The sequence below is a fragment of the Quercus lobata genome, chromosome 3 (genome assembly GCF_001633185.2).
Source record: "Quercus lobata isolate SW786 chromosome 3, ValleyOak3.0 Primary Assembly, whole genome shotgun sequence".
NCBI lineage: Eukaryota > Viridiplantae > Streptophyta > Magnoliopsida > Fagales > Fagaceae > Quercus > Quercus lobata.
The window spans coordinates 16,679,251-16,692,662 of record NC_044906.1 but is presented as its reverse complement, the minus strand read 5'-3'; the positions used below and the strand labels follow the sequence as shown (position 1 = coordinate 16,692,662).

The 13,412-nt window shown below is 38.2% G+C and overlaps 4 protein-coding genes across 9 annotated transcripts; 3 read left to right on the top strand and 1 right to left on the bottom strand.

Annotated features, from left to right (window-relative positions):
* The first annotated feature begins 535 nt into the window (after positions 1-535).
* Positions 536-1,414, top strand: LOC115980428. The gene has a single exon (XM_031102677.1). The coding sequence runs from the start codon at positions 536-538 to the stop codon at positions 1,412-1,414; it is 879 nt and encodes a 292-aa protein (XP_030958537.1).
* Positions 1,415-3,081: 1,667 nt separating this feature from the next.
* On the top strand, positions 3,082-3,942 carry LOC115980427. Its single transcript, XM_031102676.1, has one exon. The coding sequence runs from the start codon at positions 3,082-3,084 to the stop codon at positions 3,940-3,942; it is 861 nt and encodes a 286-aa protein (XP_030958536.1).
* Positions 3,943-4,754: 812 nt separating this feature from the next.
* Positions 4,755-6,978, bottom strand: LOC115979662. 6 transcript variants are annotated; one of them, XM_031101721.1, is made up of 3 exons: positions 6,814-6,978; positions 6,622-6,691; positions 4,755-6,316 (listed from the first exon to the last, which is right to left on the bottom strand). In XM_031101721.1, the coding sequence occupies exon 3, from the start codon at positions 6,307-6,309 to the stop codon at positions 4,978-4,980; it is 1,332 nt and encodes a 443-aa protein (XP_030957581.1). In that variant the 5' UTR covers positions 6,310-6,316; positions 6,622-6,691; positions 6,814-6,978; the 3' UTR covers positions 4,755-4,977. The 6 variants fall into 6 exon arrangements, with proteins under 6 accessions (XP_030957581.1, XP_030957582.1, XP_030957579.1 ...); XM_031101722.1 differs by having other exon boundaries at positions 6,622-6,687; XM_031101719.1 differs by having other exon boundaries at positions 6,589-6,691; positions 6,814-6,977.
* A 4,725-nt stretch (positions 6,979-11,703) lies between these two features.
* On the top strand, positions 11,704-12,207 carry LOC115980426. The gene has a single exon (XM_031102675.1). It carries the CDS (start codon positions 11,704-11,706, stop codon positions 12,205-12,207), a length of 504 nt encoding a protein of 167 aa, XP_030958535.1.
* Positions 12,208-13,412: the final 1,205 nt, after the last annotated feature.

Below are 13,412 nucleotides of genomic sequence, written 5' to 3'. Positions count from 1 at the left end.
GAACACTCTCAAGAAACCCAAATCCCAATTACACCCTAGTACTCTCTCACAGAAAAAATAAGAATAGAAGCTGACTGCCTCTCTTTTCTCTATTTTCTCTCATGCGGCTTGCTAACTAGGTTAATTGGAATTACTCCTTTTTCTTTTCTCTGCCATGTAGCCGCATATATGATAAAGCAATATATATATGTTACTTTATAAAAGTCGGTCAAGTGGGATTCCTTTTTCAACTTGTATTAGGTCACTTTTATGGCCGGATTGGGCTTGGTTGGGCCTTATGGGCTTGTGGCAAAATTCAAGCCACACTAACAAGTTGGAAGGCTGGCATGAGGGAGACACTGCATAGACAATACTGAGAGAGTGTCTAGGTCCAGATCAAAATCATGTTACAAATCATTGACTTGAAAATATTGTGATTCCTTATGTCCACCTCACCCCATCATATATATTGAGAAGCTGCTAACTATGGAAAAGCAAATTGCAACACAAGATTGTACATTCAACTGCAAGAAGTCTTTCCTTGTTTTAGGAAAACATGGCTGCCTCTCCTGTCAACCAAACCTCCCTTCACCATTTTCGTTCTAACAGCTTTCCCACCAGAGCACACCCACTCATTTCAGAATTCGATAACCAATTGAGCAGATTGAGATGTTCTGAAGCAACCACTTCATCATCAGCATCATTAAGCCAGAAAATAATTGGCCTTCAGGATTTGAATGACTCTGTTGATAACTTGCTCCTGTTGCCTTTTGCACAAGCCTTAGCCCAAAAGCAGAATCACAAATGGTTTAATGAGCTGTTGGATGGGTCTCTCAAGCTCTTAGATGTGTGTGGTATTGCACGGGATGCATTGTTGCAAACAAAGGAATGCACACATGAACTTCAATCAATCCTGCGCAGAAGACATGGCAGTAAAATGGAGCTTGCAAGGGAGGTTGAAAAATACTTGGCCTCTAGGAAGGTGGTAAAAAAGGCAATGCAGAAGGCCTTAAAGGGCATGAAAACTAATTTGAACTCTAAGAAAAATGAATATCTTGCCATTGTTAGTCTGTTAAAAGAACTAGAGGCAGTAACTATCTTGGTTTTTGAATCGCTCTTGACCTTCATAGCTGGACAAAAGTCACAATCAAAATCAAGCAGTTGGTATGTAGTCTCCAAGCTGGTACACCCCAAGAGAATAGAATGTGAGGGTGAAGAAACAGATGCAAATGAATTTGAGAAGGTAGATGCGGCATTACAAACTCTCATTAGTCACAAGAAAAGAAAATCTGATTACTCCATCCACGTTCAGAATGTGCAGAACCGGATGGGGAAGCTGGAGTCAAGCATTCAAGATGTTGAAGATGTGCTTGAATGTTTGTCTAGGCGTCTAGTCAAGATCCGAGTTTCCTTTCTCAACATCCACAACCACTAGCCCTGAAATCATCATGGGCATCCATTTTTGTCTGTAAATTTGTACAAGTTGACAGACCTCGTTTTTTATAAATACATGAATGCAAAAAACATATATTTGCTCTTCTACTTCAAAGTCAATCCACTGCCATTTACAAATATTTGCTCATGTCACTACTGAATTCTATTCTAAGAGTATTCATTTCAAGCGCATGAATGGCTCAATTTTTATAAATTCTAGGATATTGTTCTCACAAAATACCTCATAAAATCAAAAATCTCTCGTCATCTTTCAATCCATAAGAACTTGTGAAATTAATTAATAGAAGGAGGTAGCTTGAGTCATTGAAATTTAAATTTGGTCCCCTAGAATATTTTAGCAATCCAGCCTATGAGTTCCAATTTCTGCTCAACATATAACTCTTTGCATTTAGAGAATGCAGGGTTTGAATCTGGTTAAGGACCAAGCTCCTCCACTTTAGGCAGTTGAACATAAAAACAGAAGGGGCAACAAGACATCAGAGCTGTCAATATTCCAATTGTCTCATATAAACTGATGAGGACACATCTAAAATCGTTGAGAATCACATGGTTTACTTGAATTTCATGTGCAAATGCAGTTAAAAATCCTCACTGCAGGGACATCCCATGTTTATAATGAATCAGCCCAATAAATAAAATTTTCTACATTATGAACAGAAATGGATAAGTCACATATCCAGATATTGCCTGCCTATAGCACAAAAATGATATAAGAATCAAATTGATTAAATCATTAACCAGCATACTAGCGTTTACAGTTATACATGTACATGTGATTAGAGGCAGAAGCTGCAGCTTGCGGACAAAGTGAAGCTCTATAGAAGCACCAACATGGTACAGATATACTAAACACTAAACATTGCTGCTAAATGTGGGAGAAACTAAAGTTTCATTAGAAATAACATTGACCATGACATACTCTATCTTGTAAGCATATTAATATTCAGGACATAGAAAGAGTATGAAAGACTTTGATACATGTGTATATAATTAAGAACCTACAGAAAGCATGTAGTACTAGGAAGACCAATACTATGTACACTGAAGAAATTTTCCAGATTTTGCATTGCATGAAACAGGTAATTTAATGATATTTACGTATGCAGGAGGGGTACAGACTACTGTCTACCTGGAAGGCAGGCATGTAGGCTAAATATAATGGCTATTGCCTTTTCTTGTCCTTTGTTAAATCGTATATTTTAATTAAAGTTAGGAAGATTCCATTGCGATTTTTGAATTAAAAGTAATTGAATGTGAGTTGGAGAGCTGGTTAGGGGAGACGTTGCAAAAACATTGCTGAGATAGTGAGTTGGAGAGCTGGTTCAATGTATGTCAACATCACTCGTGTTTTGCATATTCTATAGATTATTTTGCAACATATTTTATATATGATTTTAGAATTTATTTAATGAGTTGGAGAACTGGTTAGAGGGAGACATTGCAAAAACATTGCTGAGTGTGTGTTTATATCCAGATCCAGATCCAGATCCCAATCTCAATCATGTTATGACTAATTGATATTCCAGGAGGACGAGATTCCTCATGTCCCCCTAACCTCAAAGAATATATATTGAAGGGATGACACTGCAAAATTGCTAAACCAAATTGTACATTCAACTGCAAGGCCTATTCTTGTTGAAGGAAAACATGGCTGCCTCTACTTTCAACTCAAAATCCCATCAACACACTCGCTCTAACAGCTTACCCACTAGAACACACCCTCTCATTTCAGAATTCCATGACCAATTGAGCAGATTGAGAGAACTTGAAGCAACCTCTTCATCATCAACGTCAATATGCCAGAAGCTAAATGGCCTTCAAGATTTGCATGATTGTGTTGATAAATTGCTCCTATTGCCGTTCACACAAGCCTTAGCCCAAGAGCAGTGTGAGAAATTGGTTAATGACATGTTGGATGGATCTCTCAGGCTCTTGGAAGTTTGTGATATGGCAAGAGATGCCTTGTTGCAAACAAAGGAATGCACACGTGAACTCCAATCAACTCTGCGCAGAAGACCAGACAATAAGATGGAGATCAGGAGGGAGGTTGAGAAATACGTGGCATCAAGGAAGGGAGTAAAAAAGTCAATGAAGAAGATCTTAAAGGGCATGCAAACTAAGATTAATTACAACAACACTGAAGATATTCTCATTATTAGCCTGTTAAAAGACCTAGAAGCTGCAACTCTAATTGGCTTTGAATCCCTGCTGACTTTTATTGCTAAATCAAAGTCAAGTAGCTGGTCTTTGGTTTCCAAGCTAGTTCACCACAAAAGAGTGGCATGTGAGTGTGAAGAGACAGATGCAAATGAGTTTGAGATGGTAGATGCAGCATTGCAATCTCTCATCAGTCACAAGCCAAGCAAATACCCTTTGCTTAATGGTAATGTGCAGACCTGGCTTAGGAAGTTGGAATTAAACATTCAAGATCTTGAAGAAGTGCTTGAATACCTTTCTAGGAGTACTGTCAAAACTAGAGTTTCCCTTCTGAACATCCTCAACCACTAGGCCAAAAATTTTCATGGGCATTCATTTTTGTCTGTAAATAATTACAAAATCAAACAGCTTATATACTTGTACATGAATGAGACAAATATATTTTCACTTCTGATTCTAAAGCTATTCATTGCCTCAAAAATTTCTCACTTATTTCTTGCTGCTTATCTCACTTCCTAGATCATTAATTTTTAGTACCAGATTTTATTTAACTCTTGTGTACTTGATATCAAAATACCCTTGTCAGCCTCCAATTTTGGATAGAAAATATGAAGATAAATCTGTTTTAAATGATATCACATTCTCAGGTTGTCCAACAGTCGAAAGCATGCAATGCTTGAACCTGGTTAAGGCTAAGCTTGACCACCTAACAGAGTTGACCCAATGGAAAAAAAAAAATTATTATTTAACCGGTAAAGACAGAAAGGCTTAAGCCAAACAATATTAATTCATAATTGATATCAAAGCTGTAAGGATTCTGATTGTCTTTGGGAAGTTGATTGATTTACATGCCAATCTCAATTCTTGTTCCCTAATTTAAAAATCTTGAATTCCTTTCTCTGAGGGGCAACCCAATATTTTAATTCATTTAGGGATTGACTAATTTGTTTCTTACATTATGAAAAGAAATAAATATGGTAAATAGCATGCCACCATTTCAATCATTGATCAAAATTGCTCTGCTTGCATGATTACTTGTAAATAATAGCATCGTCACCTGAAAGTAAATAGAAGTGGCAGTTGGGAAAAAGAATATTAAATTCTTCGGAATTTTAAGACCAAATCAGAAAAAAGAAAATTATGGACAAAATTTGATATGTGCATTTACAATAATAAGTACCTACAGGAAGCAAGAAGTATAAGGTACAGTCTGTTTTAAGTACAAAAACAGACTGTTATAACTAAACATCAAAGTTCACAAGGTACAAAAACCAGCAAGTTCACAAAGAACACTAGTACATCACTAAATTATCAACCTCCTAACTCCACAGAAACCTAAAAGCCAAACCTACTACCCTTTTTGTTACAAAATGAGAAAGGGATGTCTCAGTGAGCTCTAGCCAGACACTCCTTAATCTCTCTAATATCTTGTTCAATATGATTCAAGCGAGGTAGAATCTGATGCAAGAGATTCATCATATTAGATAACGTAGGTTGTGTGGCACTGGAAGTAGATGGTCTAGACTCAGCAGCCACAGCATAAGCAATCTCATCAATATCTCGATCTAAGTCATCATTGGAATCATAGACAGTGTGGTATGAAAGTTTTACATGAGATGAACTGAGCTGAACTGTATTACTCCCAGTCGCAGATAAGGGCTTTGCCAGAGCAGCCTGAGCACCAGGTGCAGACAGTTTGGACTCAGCAGCAACAACATCAGCAATCACATCAATCTCTCGATTTAAGTCATCATCGGAATCAGAAAAAGATTGCCTTGCACATTTAGATAAGGGCTTTGCATGAGCAGCCTGAGCACCAGAAGTAGATGGTCCGGACTCAGCAGGAACAGCATTAGCAATCTCATCAATTTCTCGATCCAAGTCATCATCGGAATCAAAATCACTGTCCCTTGCACGTTTCATATGAGATGAGCTGAGGTGAAGTGTACGACTCCCAAAGGCAGATAAGGGTTTTTCCCGTACATCTTGAGCACAAAGAGAAACCTTTTGGGCTTCAATGAGCTGAGTAATGATGCAAGGTAAGGGGAGTACAGTACGCGACGAGTTAGACTCGAAGGCATCAATGATCGCTTGACAAATATGTCTACAAATGTCAATGGGTACATCAGTGATGAGGGCATACAACAATTGAGCCCTAGGTACGTCGAGTGTATGCAAGTGAGCAATAGGAAAGACGTTGGTGCACATGATACGGTTCAGCCACTGATATTCAGGGATAAATGATGCAGATTTAACCTTGGAAATCCCATTAGGCCAAATGGTATGTTCTCCACAGAATAGAGTCAACATATCTGTTTGGGATGGTGCAGTCTCAGCAGTGTATGGATATGGAGACTCCAGGACTCGAGGAATTCCTAAAACTGTGGAGACTAAATCAGGAGTGACCTCAAAGCTGATATTCCGAACCCTGACAGAAAAAGAACCATCCTCTTTTATGCCATGGATGTTTGAGTAAAACTCATGTACAAGATTCGTGGGTGGTGCAGGAAAACCAGAGGTCAATGAAATCCATCCACGAGACTCAAAAACACGAGGAATACAAGTGAATTGAAGTTCAGACAAGGTGACATCACGTTCCAAATAAAGGCGACGTTTGGAAAAGAAAACATGGTATGAGGTCTGGGCATCGAGGTCATGGAAACGACACTCATCAAATTCATTGGATGCAGATTCAGTACGCCTATGGCCAGGTACCATAATTTACCTGTGATCAGTCAATGTCATATAACATGAGCTAGAAGTGATGATGCAGGGTTGCTAGTCTCTAAGCTCAACACACAATGGTCTAGCATTTTGTCAAATACTTGTTGTATATGACAATACCTAGGTACAATATCTTAGGTATTATTCCTTAAACTTCTCACTTAATATTGAGTCATGTGACTATTTAAATAAAAAAATACACTTCAATCTTTGAGGAAAAATTCATATGGCACAATCTTAAGAAGGAACCTAAAGAACAGTTTTGCCAATTACCAAAAGTGGGAACTAGAAGTTTTCTTGAATTACATTCAGGATTCTCGCAGGTGGGGTCATGTATTCGTCGTTTACTCTTTAGGGTGGGTACAAATGACACTGCCTTATTGAGTTCCATGACATGAAAGATTAAAAAAAAAAAAAAACCAAAAGTGAGAGTAAATGAATGCAACAATGCTTGAAAAAAAAAATAAAATAAAAAATAAGGAGAGAAAGCAAGATTACCTGATGATTTTGAGTGAAAAAAACGTAGCAGAAAAGTGGGGACTGGAGATTTCTCCCCAAAATTCGAAAAAAACACTTTGGAAAGTCGCAAGGTTCTCTTCGAGCGAAAGTGTAAAAGAAAAGAAGAGGAGCCGTTTTGAACTAGGCAAATTCCTTTATATACGCTTGACCGAGTTTGGACTTTGGATAGAGATAGAGCCTGTTTGGATCACACTGAATTTGAGCGATTTCACTCTGTTTTCATCACTGGGTTTCCAAAACACATGGGTCTCACAAAATATTTTATATTTGACTTGGTTTTGAGTACTTGTTTCTATCACTCAAAACTTAAAAATTTGAGTTTGAGTAATAGAATTCGGAAACAACATTTGAATGTTTTCAAAATCTAAGAACTGATTTTCAGTGGATGGGGTCCATAGTTTTGGCAAAAAGTTGAGTTATTAGAATGAGATATGTGGCTGAGTTTTTAAACCAAACAAATGTTTTGCAATTTTTGAGTGAATGTGAGATTTGTGTTAAGAGTTATGAGATTTGTGTTAAGAGTAATTAGTTTTTGGTTTGAGTTATAAGTTTTGAAAACTGAGTTATTTCTAAACGAAACGAGCCTTTACTTTCTATTTTTGGAAAGCCTAGATAGACAACTTATGTTTGGCATATTTTATTGATTATTTTGAATTATATTGTATATGATATATGATTTTCTTGCATAAGAATCTGAATCATACTGCGACCAGTATATAATAATAAAAAAAATTTAGATATAAAAAAAAATCGTTAAATAAATAAAAAACTGTGATGGCCAGTGGTGATTGTTGATCAAAAACGGGGGACATTAGTGCAAGATGGTGGTTGGGGGTGGAGTGTGGAGGTTTTGTTGATCAATTTTGGGTGATACGAAAAATGAAATGACCTCAAATGAAGGTGAAAAAAATTTACGCTAGAAGTGCCTTTATTTTATAGTTAACCAACAACAAATTTCGGTTGACCAACACTTTCAGGCACCCCAAAACACCCACAAATAAGGAAAATATTTTTCCAAAAATCAATTTCTATTGAAACAAACACAGCCTTAATACCCTAACTCTAAGAAAGTGGAAGTGTGTATGGGTCGGGTTGGGTCGGGCTAAAGGGTTTTTTCAACCCATCCCACCATGGTGAGTTAAAAAAATCTAACCCAGCCCAACAAATTACAAGGATGCAACCCATATAGATCAAGTTGGATTGGGTTGGACAGCTTTTTTTTTTTTTTTTTTTTAAATACTATTATTATTATTATTGTTATTAAATTGAGCATTTGAAAAATACCACCATAAATAAAAACAAATTTATAACCAAATAATCCTTAGCATGTCACCAAACTAACACAAACTATATTAGGAGAACTTAGAGTTTTGATTTTATTTAGGAAAAGGGGCAAAAGAGTAAATAACAAACTTGTTTTTATATATTTTTAAATATATATTAAATATAGGTAGCTCGTGCCGGGTTAGGTGGATTTGTAAATCTTATGGCCCGAGCCGAACCTAACCCATTGTAAAAATAAATCTGTATATATCTAAAAGCTAAAGCATAGCATTTATTGTTACTATGCTCAAGTTAAGCCACATTAGTGTTCACCTCATTATCATTTTCTTTCCAATTTTCCTATAATTGTTTTTAACATTTACTTTTTATTTTATTTTAATATTTACACTTTTTTCAACCTTTCTCCACCCTTACATTTTCATCTCCTCGCTACCCTCTACATAAATATTATTATTCTTCTTTTCATCTCCCCACTACTCTCTACATAAATATTATTCTTCTTCTTTCTCTTCATCTTCCTTTATTTTGTTTCTTCTTATTTATACTCTCTTACGATAAATTTGTAACTATCTATTCCATCCTATGCATGGTTTTCTCTCACAAAAAAAAGTTCTCTCTCTCTCTCAATTTTTCGATGATTTTTTTTTATACATTCTTTTATTTCTGTCAAATTACTAATCTTTGGGAATCCTTTCTTTTCTTTTCTTTTCTTTTCTTTTCTACAGTAGAATCATTATGCTCATTTTCTCACTTAATTTAATCAAGTAGTTTGCTGGAATTCAAAAAAAGGTTCTCTCTCTCTCTTTCTCTCTCAATTTTTCTATGAATTTTAATACATTCTTCTATTTATGCCAAAATACTAATCTTTTTTTTCCCCTACACTAGAATCATTATGCTCATTTTCTCACTTAATTTAATCAGGTAATTTGCCGGAATTCAAGTAAACCCAAACAATAAGGAATTTTACAGCATTGGAGAATGCCTGAACATATACCAGCCAAAAGTTGAAAGTCAGCAAATTAGTGGAGCTATGATTAATCTTCAAACGGGATTGATGGTATTGCCAATGTTCTTTAATTAGCATCCTTATTTCTATTTCTCTATATATATTTCCTAGAATTAGTATTAGTCTCATTTTTATTTTCTCTATTATATTCTAGGTAAACCAAGAGTTCTTTAAAACTCCACATTGGTTAATGCCATTTAGATTTTTTTTTTTAAAAAAAATTCTCTTTAATTGTTAAATGTTATCCTATTTTTGTTCTTTCTTATAACTCTAATTAATGTTGATGGTTTTTTTTTTTTTTTTTTTTTTTGGGTTAGTTAAGGTTGATGATTCTTTCTTATAGAGAAAAAAAAAATTGAAAACAATTGAATTCCATATAAACCTGTACCTAAAGGGGACATGAGCCTTTGTTTATTTGATTAGAGACAAAATATTAAAGGGACGTATCCTTTGGCCATTGCATTGCATTTCTTAGAGGTTAAAAGATAAAACTTGTCATTATAAGAAAACATTTTGGGTGGGGATAAGGGTGTCATTTTGTTTGTTCTAAGAGTAACAAAGGATCCTATTATAAAGGAAGCCCACAATCATATCACATGCTTATTACACTAAGCATGAGCACAACCCATTATTCTCTCTCACCATGTTTCTACTACATTTGCATTTAGCAACCTAAGATTAGAATTTATTCCCAATAGAAGACTTGTAGAATCATTCAGCTTTTATAGGAAACTAGCCGCAGACTTGCGCGATGCGTGGAAATGTAAATATTATGCAATGAAGTATAATATATAAAAAGTAACAAATTACTTCAAGCACTGTATTTTTTTCATCAAAAAAAAAAAAAAAAAAAGAAGATTTTTTACACTTTTTTTTTTTAGTCTTTTTATCTCTACAAATATATCATTTTAAGATTTTTTTTTTTTATTATTTTGTGTGTGTGTGTGTGTGTGTGTGTGTGTATTTCATTAATATTTTTTAAGGTGAACCATATTCTTCTAACTTTGTTGTAGTGTGTTACATTTTCTTAATATACAACTCATCTCTTAAGGAATAGGGAAATTATCATTGTAGGGACAAAGACTCCAAATCATGTAAGGGGCTTTGGGCCTAACCTGGGACAATTGACAAAGTCCAAGGAGAGGAAATGGTTGCAAAAAGGATTTCCAATTTAGCTCTCATAGGCAAGGAGCATTTGGAGGACGATCCGAGAAGGAATGCCTCCTTGGACGTGATGAATGTAGCTCAAATGTGCACTCTGGCAATTAGAAGGACCCCCCAATAGGCACTAGCAATAGGAACGTGCCTCACAAACCCGCGGGGAAGAAGGAAACGCAAAATATCTGAGGAAAACTACTGCTACCATATTAAATGCATTGCAGCTACTTTTCTGGTCGCATTTATGTGGAGAGTGCCTCTAAACAGTGCTACCTTGGCCACTACAACTCACAGAAAACTGAAGAAGGGTGTCTGATGGGACTGACACTTAAGTAAGGACTCAGATGATTAACAAGTTTAGGATCAAGATAGCTCCAAAAAGGCTATATAATGAGAGAAATCCCCAGAAAGGAAGGGTTATGCTGTAGCAATCCAAACTGTCATAATATTCGACGATGATCAATATATTATCATTTACCCTCCTCGTACTAAAAATCTATGGATATCAGTGTGTTTTATTTGTGTTTAATCATTGTATAGCCCAATACTAACCGTTGTCCAATTCGCTAGGACCTAGTTCTATGACCCATTCTCTACAAATTCATTGTTTCTGAGCTCGTTGGACCAAGACCCTATACCTCTTGGGCTTGGGCCCCAAATTGTGACCCTACAATTGGTGCCATCTGTGGGAAGAACTTGGGCCTCAGCAAGTGCAACGGTTAAATACGGTGGGATCAAGTCCACACCAAACGGAGCCTGTAGGTTCTCAACGGCAGGACAACTTTCTTAACCTCGAGCGGAAAAGAGATCAAGACAAATGTCGAGAGGGTAGTGTACGTACCACCCATACAAGCAAAAGCCATTCAAGGGGGAGAAGTCACGTATCCCAAAAGCAGGACGATAATAGAGCTCTAGAGTGGGAGATTGACGACTTGAAGAGGAAGTTACGCCGAGCGCAGCGGAAGCGTCCCCCCTCTAGCCCAGACACTAGTAACGAAAAGGATGACGATTACAAGCAAAGGTCAAGAACTCCACCAAGTGAAACCTTCTCCTATGAGGAAGAATGCCATCACAAACGCAGTCACAGAAGTCTGTCCAATAAGGGCCTAGTGAATGACGCCATGATCAAGGCCTTAGATCAAATCTCCAAGTCACCCTTCACGCGCAAGATAGAAGGGGCTGAACTTCCTCAGCGATTCCATCAATCTACTTTCACTATATACAACGGTCGATCGGACCCCGTAGAGCACGAAAGTCTGTTCAACTAGAGAATGGCCGTCCATTCCAAAGATGAGGCTTTGATGTGCAAAGTATTTCCGTCTAGTTTGGGACTGATGGCGATGAGATGGTTTGATGGCCTCAGACCAAACTCCATAAATTCCTTTAAGTAGCTGACCCAAGCCTTTGGCTCTTGCTTCATCATGAGCAGCAGGATTCCTCGACCCTTGGATTCCCTTCTGTCTTTGTCCATGCTAGAAGGGGAGACCCTAAAAGCCTACTCGGATAGGTATTGGGAGATGTATAATGAGAAAGACGGCAATTATGATGACGTCGCCATCAGTACCTTCAAGAGTGGCCTGCCAACTGAGCACGGTTTAAGAAAATCCCTAACGGGGAAACCTATCACCAACCTACGTCAGCTTATGAAACGAATCGACAAGTATAAGAGGGTGGAAGAGAACCAGCAGTTGGGTAAGGGTAAAGCGAAGGTTGTCCCTCAGGAGAAGAGGAACTTCAGGTCGGACCGATTTAACAATAACCACCGACTGAGGAGAGACTACACAGAGCAATCCAGATCTGCCAGTGCGCAGGCAGTTCATGCTGTGTTTCGAGATCCGATACATCAGGTTATGGAGAAAATCAAGAATGAGCCGTTCTTCAAATGGCCAAATGAGATGGCAGGAGACCCCATGAAGTGCAACTAGAACCTATATTGTCAGTACCACCAAGAACCGGGGCATACCACTGAGGACTGCAGAAACCTAAAGAACCACTTGGACCAGCTGGTCCGAGAGGGAAAATTAAGTCATCTCCTACATCACTTCAACGGCCAACAAGGGCAGGTGAATGTTGAGACATAGGGAGACACCTCCTTAAGACCGCCTATAGGCACGATAAATGTCATTCTTGCCGCCTTGGGAAGGACTAGCTGTCATCCTTCCAGAGTAGTGTCTGTTACCCAACTTTCTATCGAATATGACAATCGGGAGTCTAAGAAGGCTAAGAGGATAGCATCACCCGTGCTGGGCTTCTCGGATGAAGATAAGGTCGGAACTATCCAACCCCACGATGATGCCCTGGTCAACACACTCAAGATTGGGGGATATGATGTGAAGAGAGTGCTAGTTGATCAGGGCAGCGCTGCGGAAGTAATGTACCCCGACCTATACAAAGGGCTGAATTTGAAACCCAAGGATTTAACAGCATACGATTCCCCTTTGGTAAGCTTCAAAGGAAAGACCGTTACTCTAAGAGGCTAGATCAGATTGCCCATACAAACGGATTCTGACTTGGTGTAGGTGGACTTCATTGTGGTAGACGCTTATTCACCCTACACGACCATTGTAGCTCGACCTTGGCTTCACGCCCTAAGGGCTGTCTCCTCCACCCCGCACCAAAAGGTGAAATACCCATCGAAAGGCCAAGTCAAAGAGGTTATAGGGGACCAGACCATGGCCAGACAGTGCATGGTGTCCGCTGTCGCATGACGACCCAGTGCCGAGCCCTCAACTTCTAAGGAGAGTGGCTTATAACAATCAATAGCCTTGGCATTGCCCGGTGGGGGATCAATCGAGGAAGCAAAATGTGAGGATCTGGAAAAGGTCTCTGTGGGTGTTGATCTGGAAAGATTCTTTCAGATCGGCTCGGAACTACCTTCCCAAGAGAAAGAAAAACTATTTGATTTTCTTAGGAAAAATGTGGACGTGTTTGCATGGGATGCCTATAGGCCCCGGGGGTTGATCCGGACTTCATATGCCACCACTTAAACGTTAACCCATCCGTTACACCCAAGAAGTGACCCCCTCGGCGTCCATCGAAGGAGCATGCTAATGCAGTCAGGGAGGAGGTGATGAAACTTAAGAGAGCAGGGGCTATCAAAGAAGTCTTTTACCCCGAGTGGCTAGCCAAT

Bases quoted from the DNA above. Each gene is read 5' to 3' on its own strand.
- LOC115980428 (XM_031102677.1), top strand. From the start codon at position 536: ATGGCTGCCTCTCCTGTCAACCAAACCTCCCTTCACCATTTTCGTTCT.
- LOC115980427 (XM_031102676.1), top strand. From the start codon at position 3,082: ATGGCTGCCTCTACTTTCAACTCAAAATCCCATCAACACACTCGCTCT.
- LOC115979662 (XM_031101721.1), bottom strand. From the start codon at position 6,309: ATGGTACCTGGCCATAGGCGTACTGAATCTGCATCCAATGAATTTGAT.
- LOC115980426 (XM_031102675.1), top strand. From the start codon at position 11,704: ATGAGCAGCAGGATTCCTCGACCCTTGGATTCCCTTCTGTCTTTGTCC.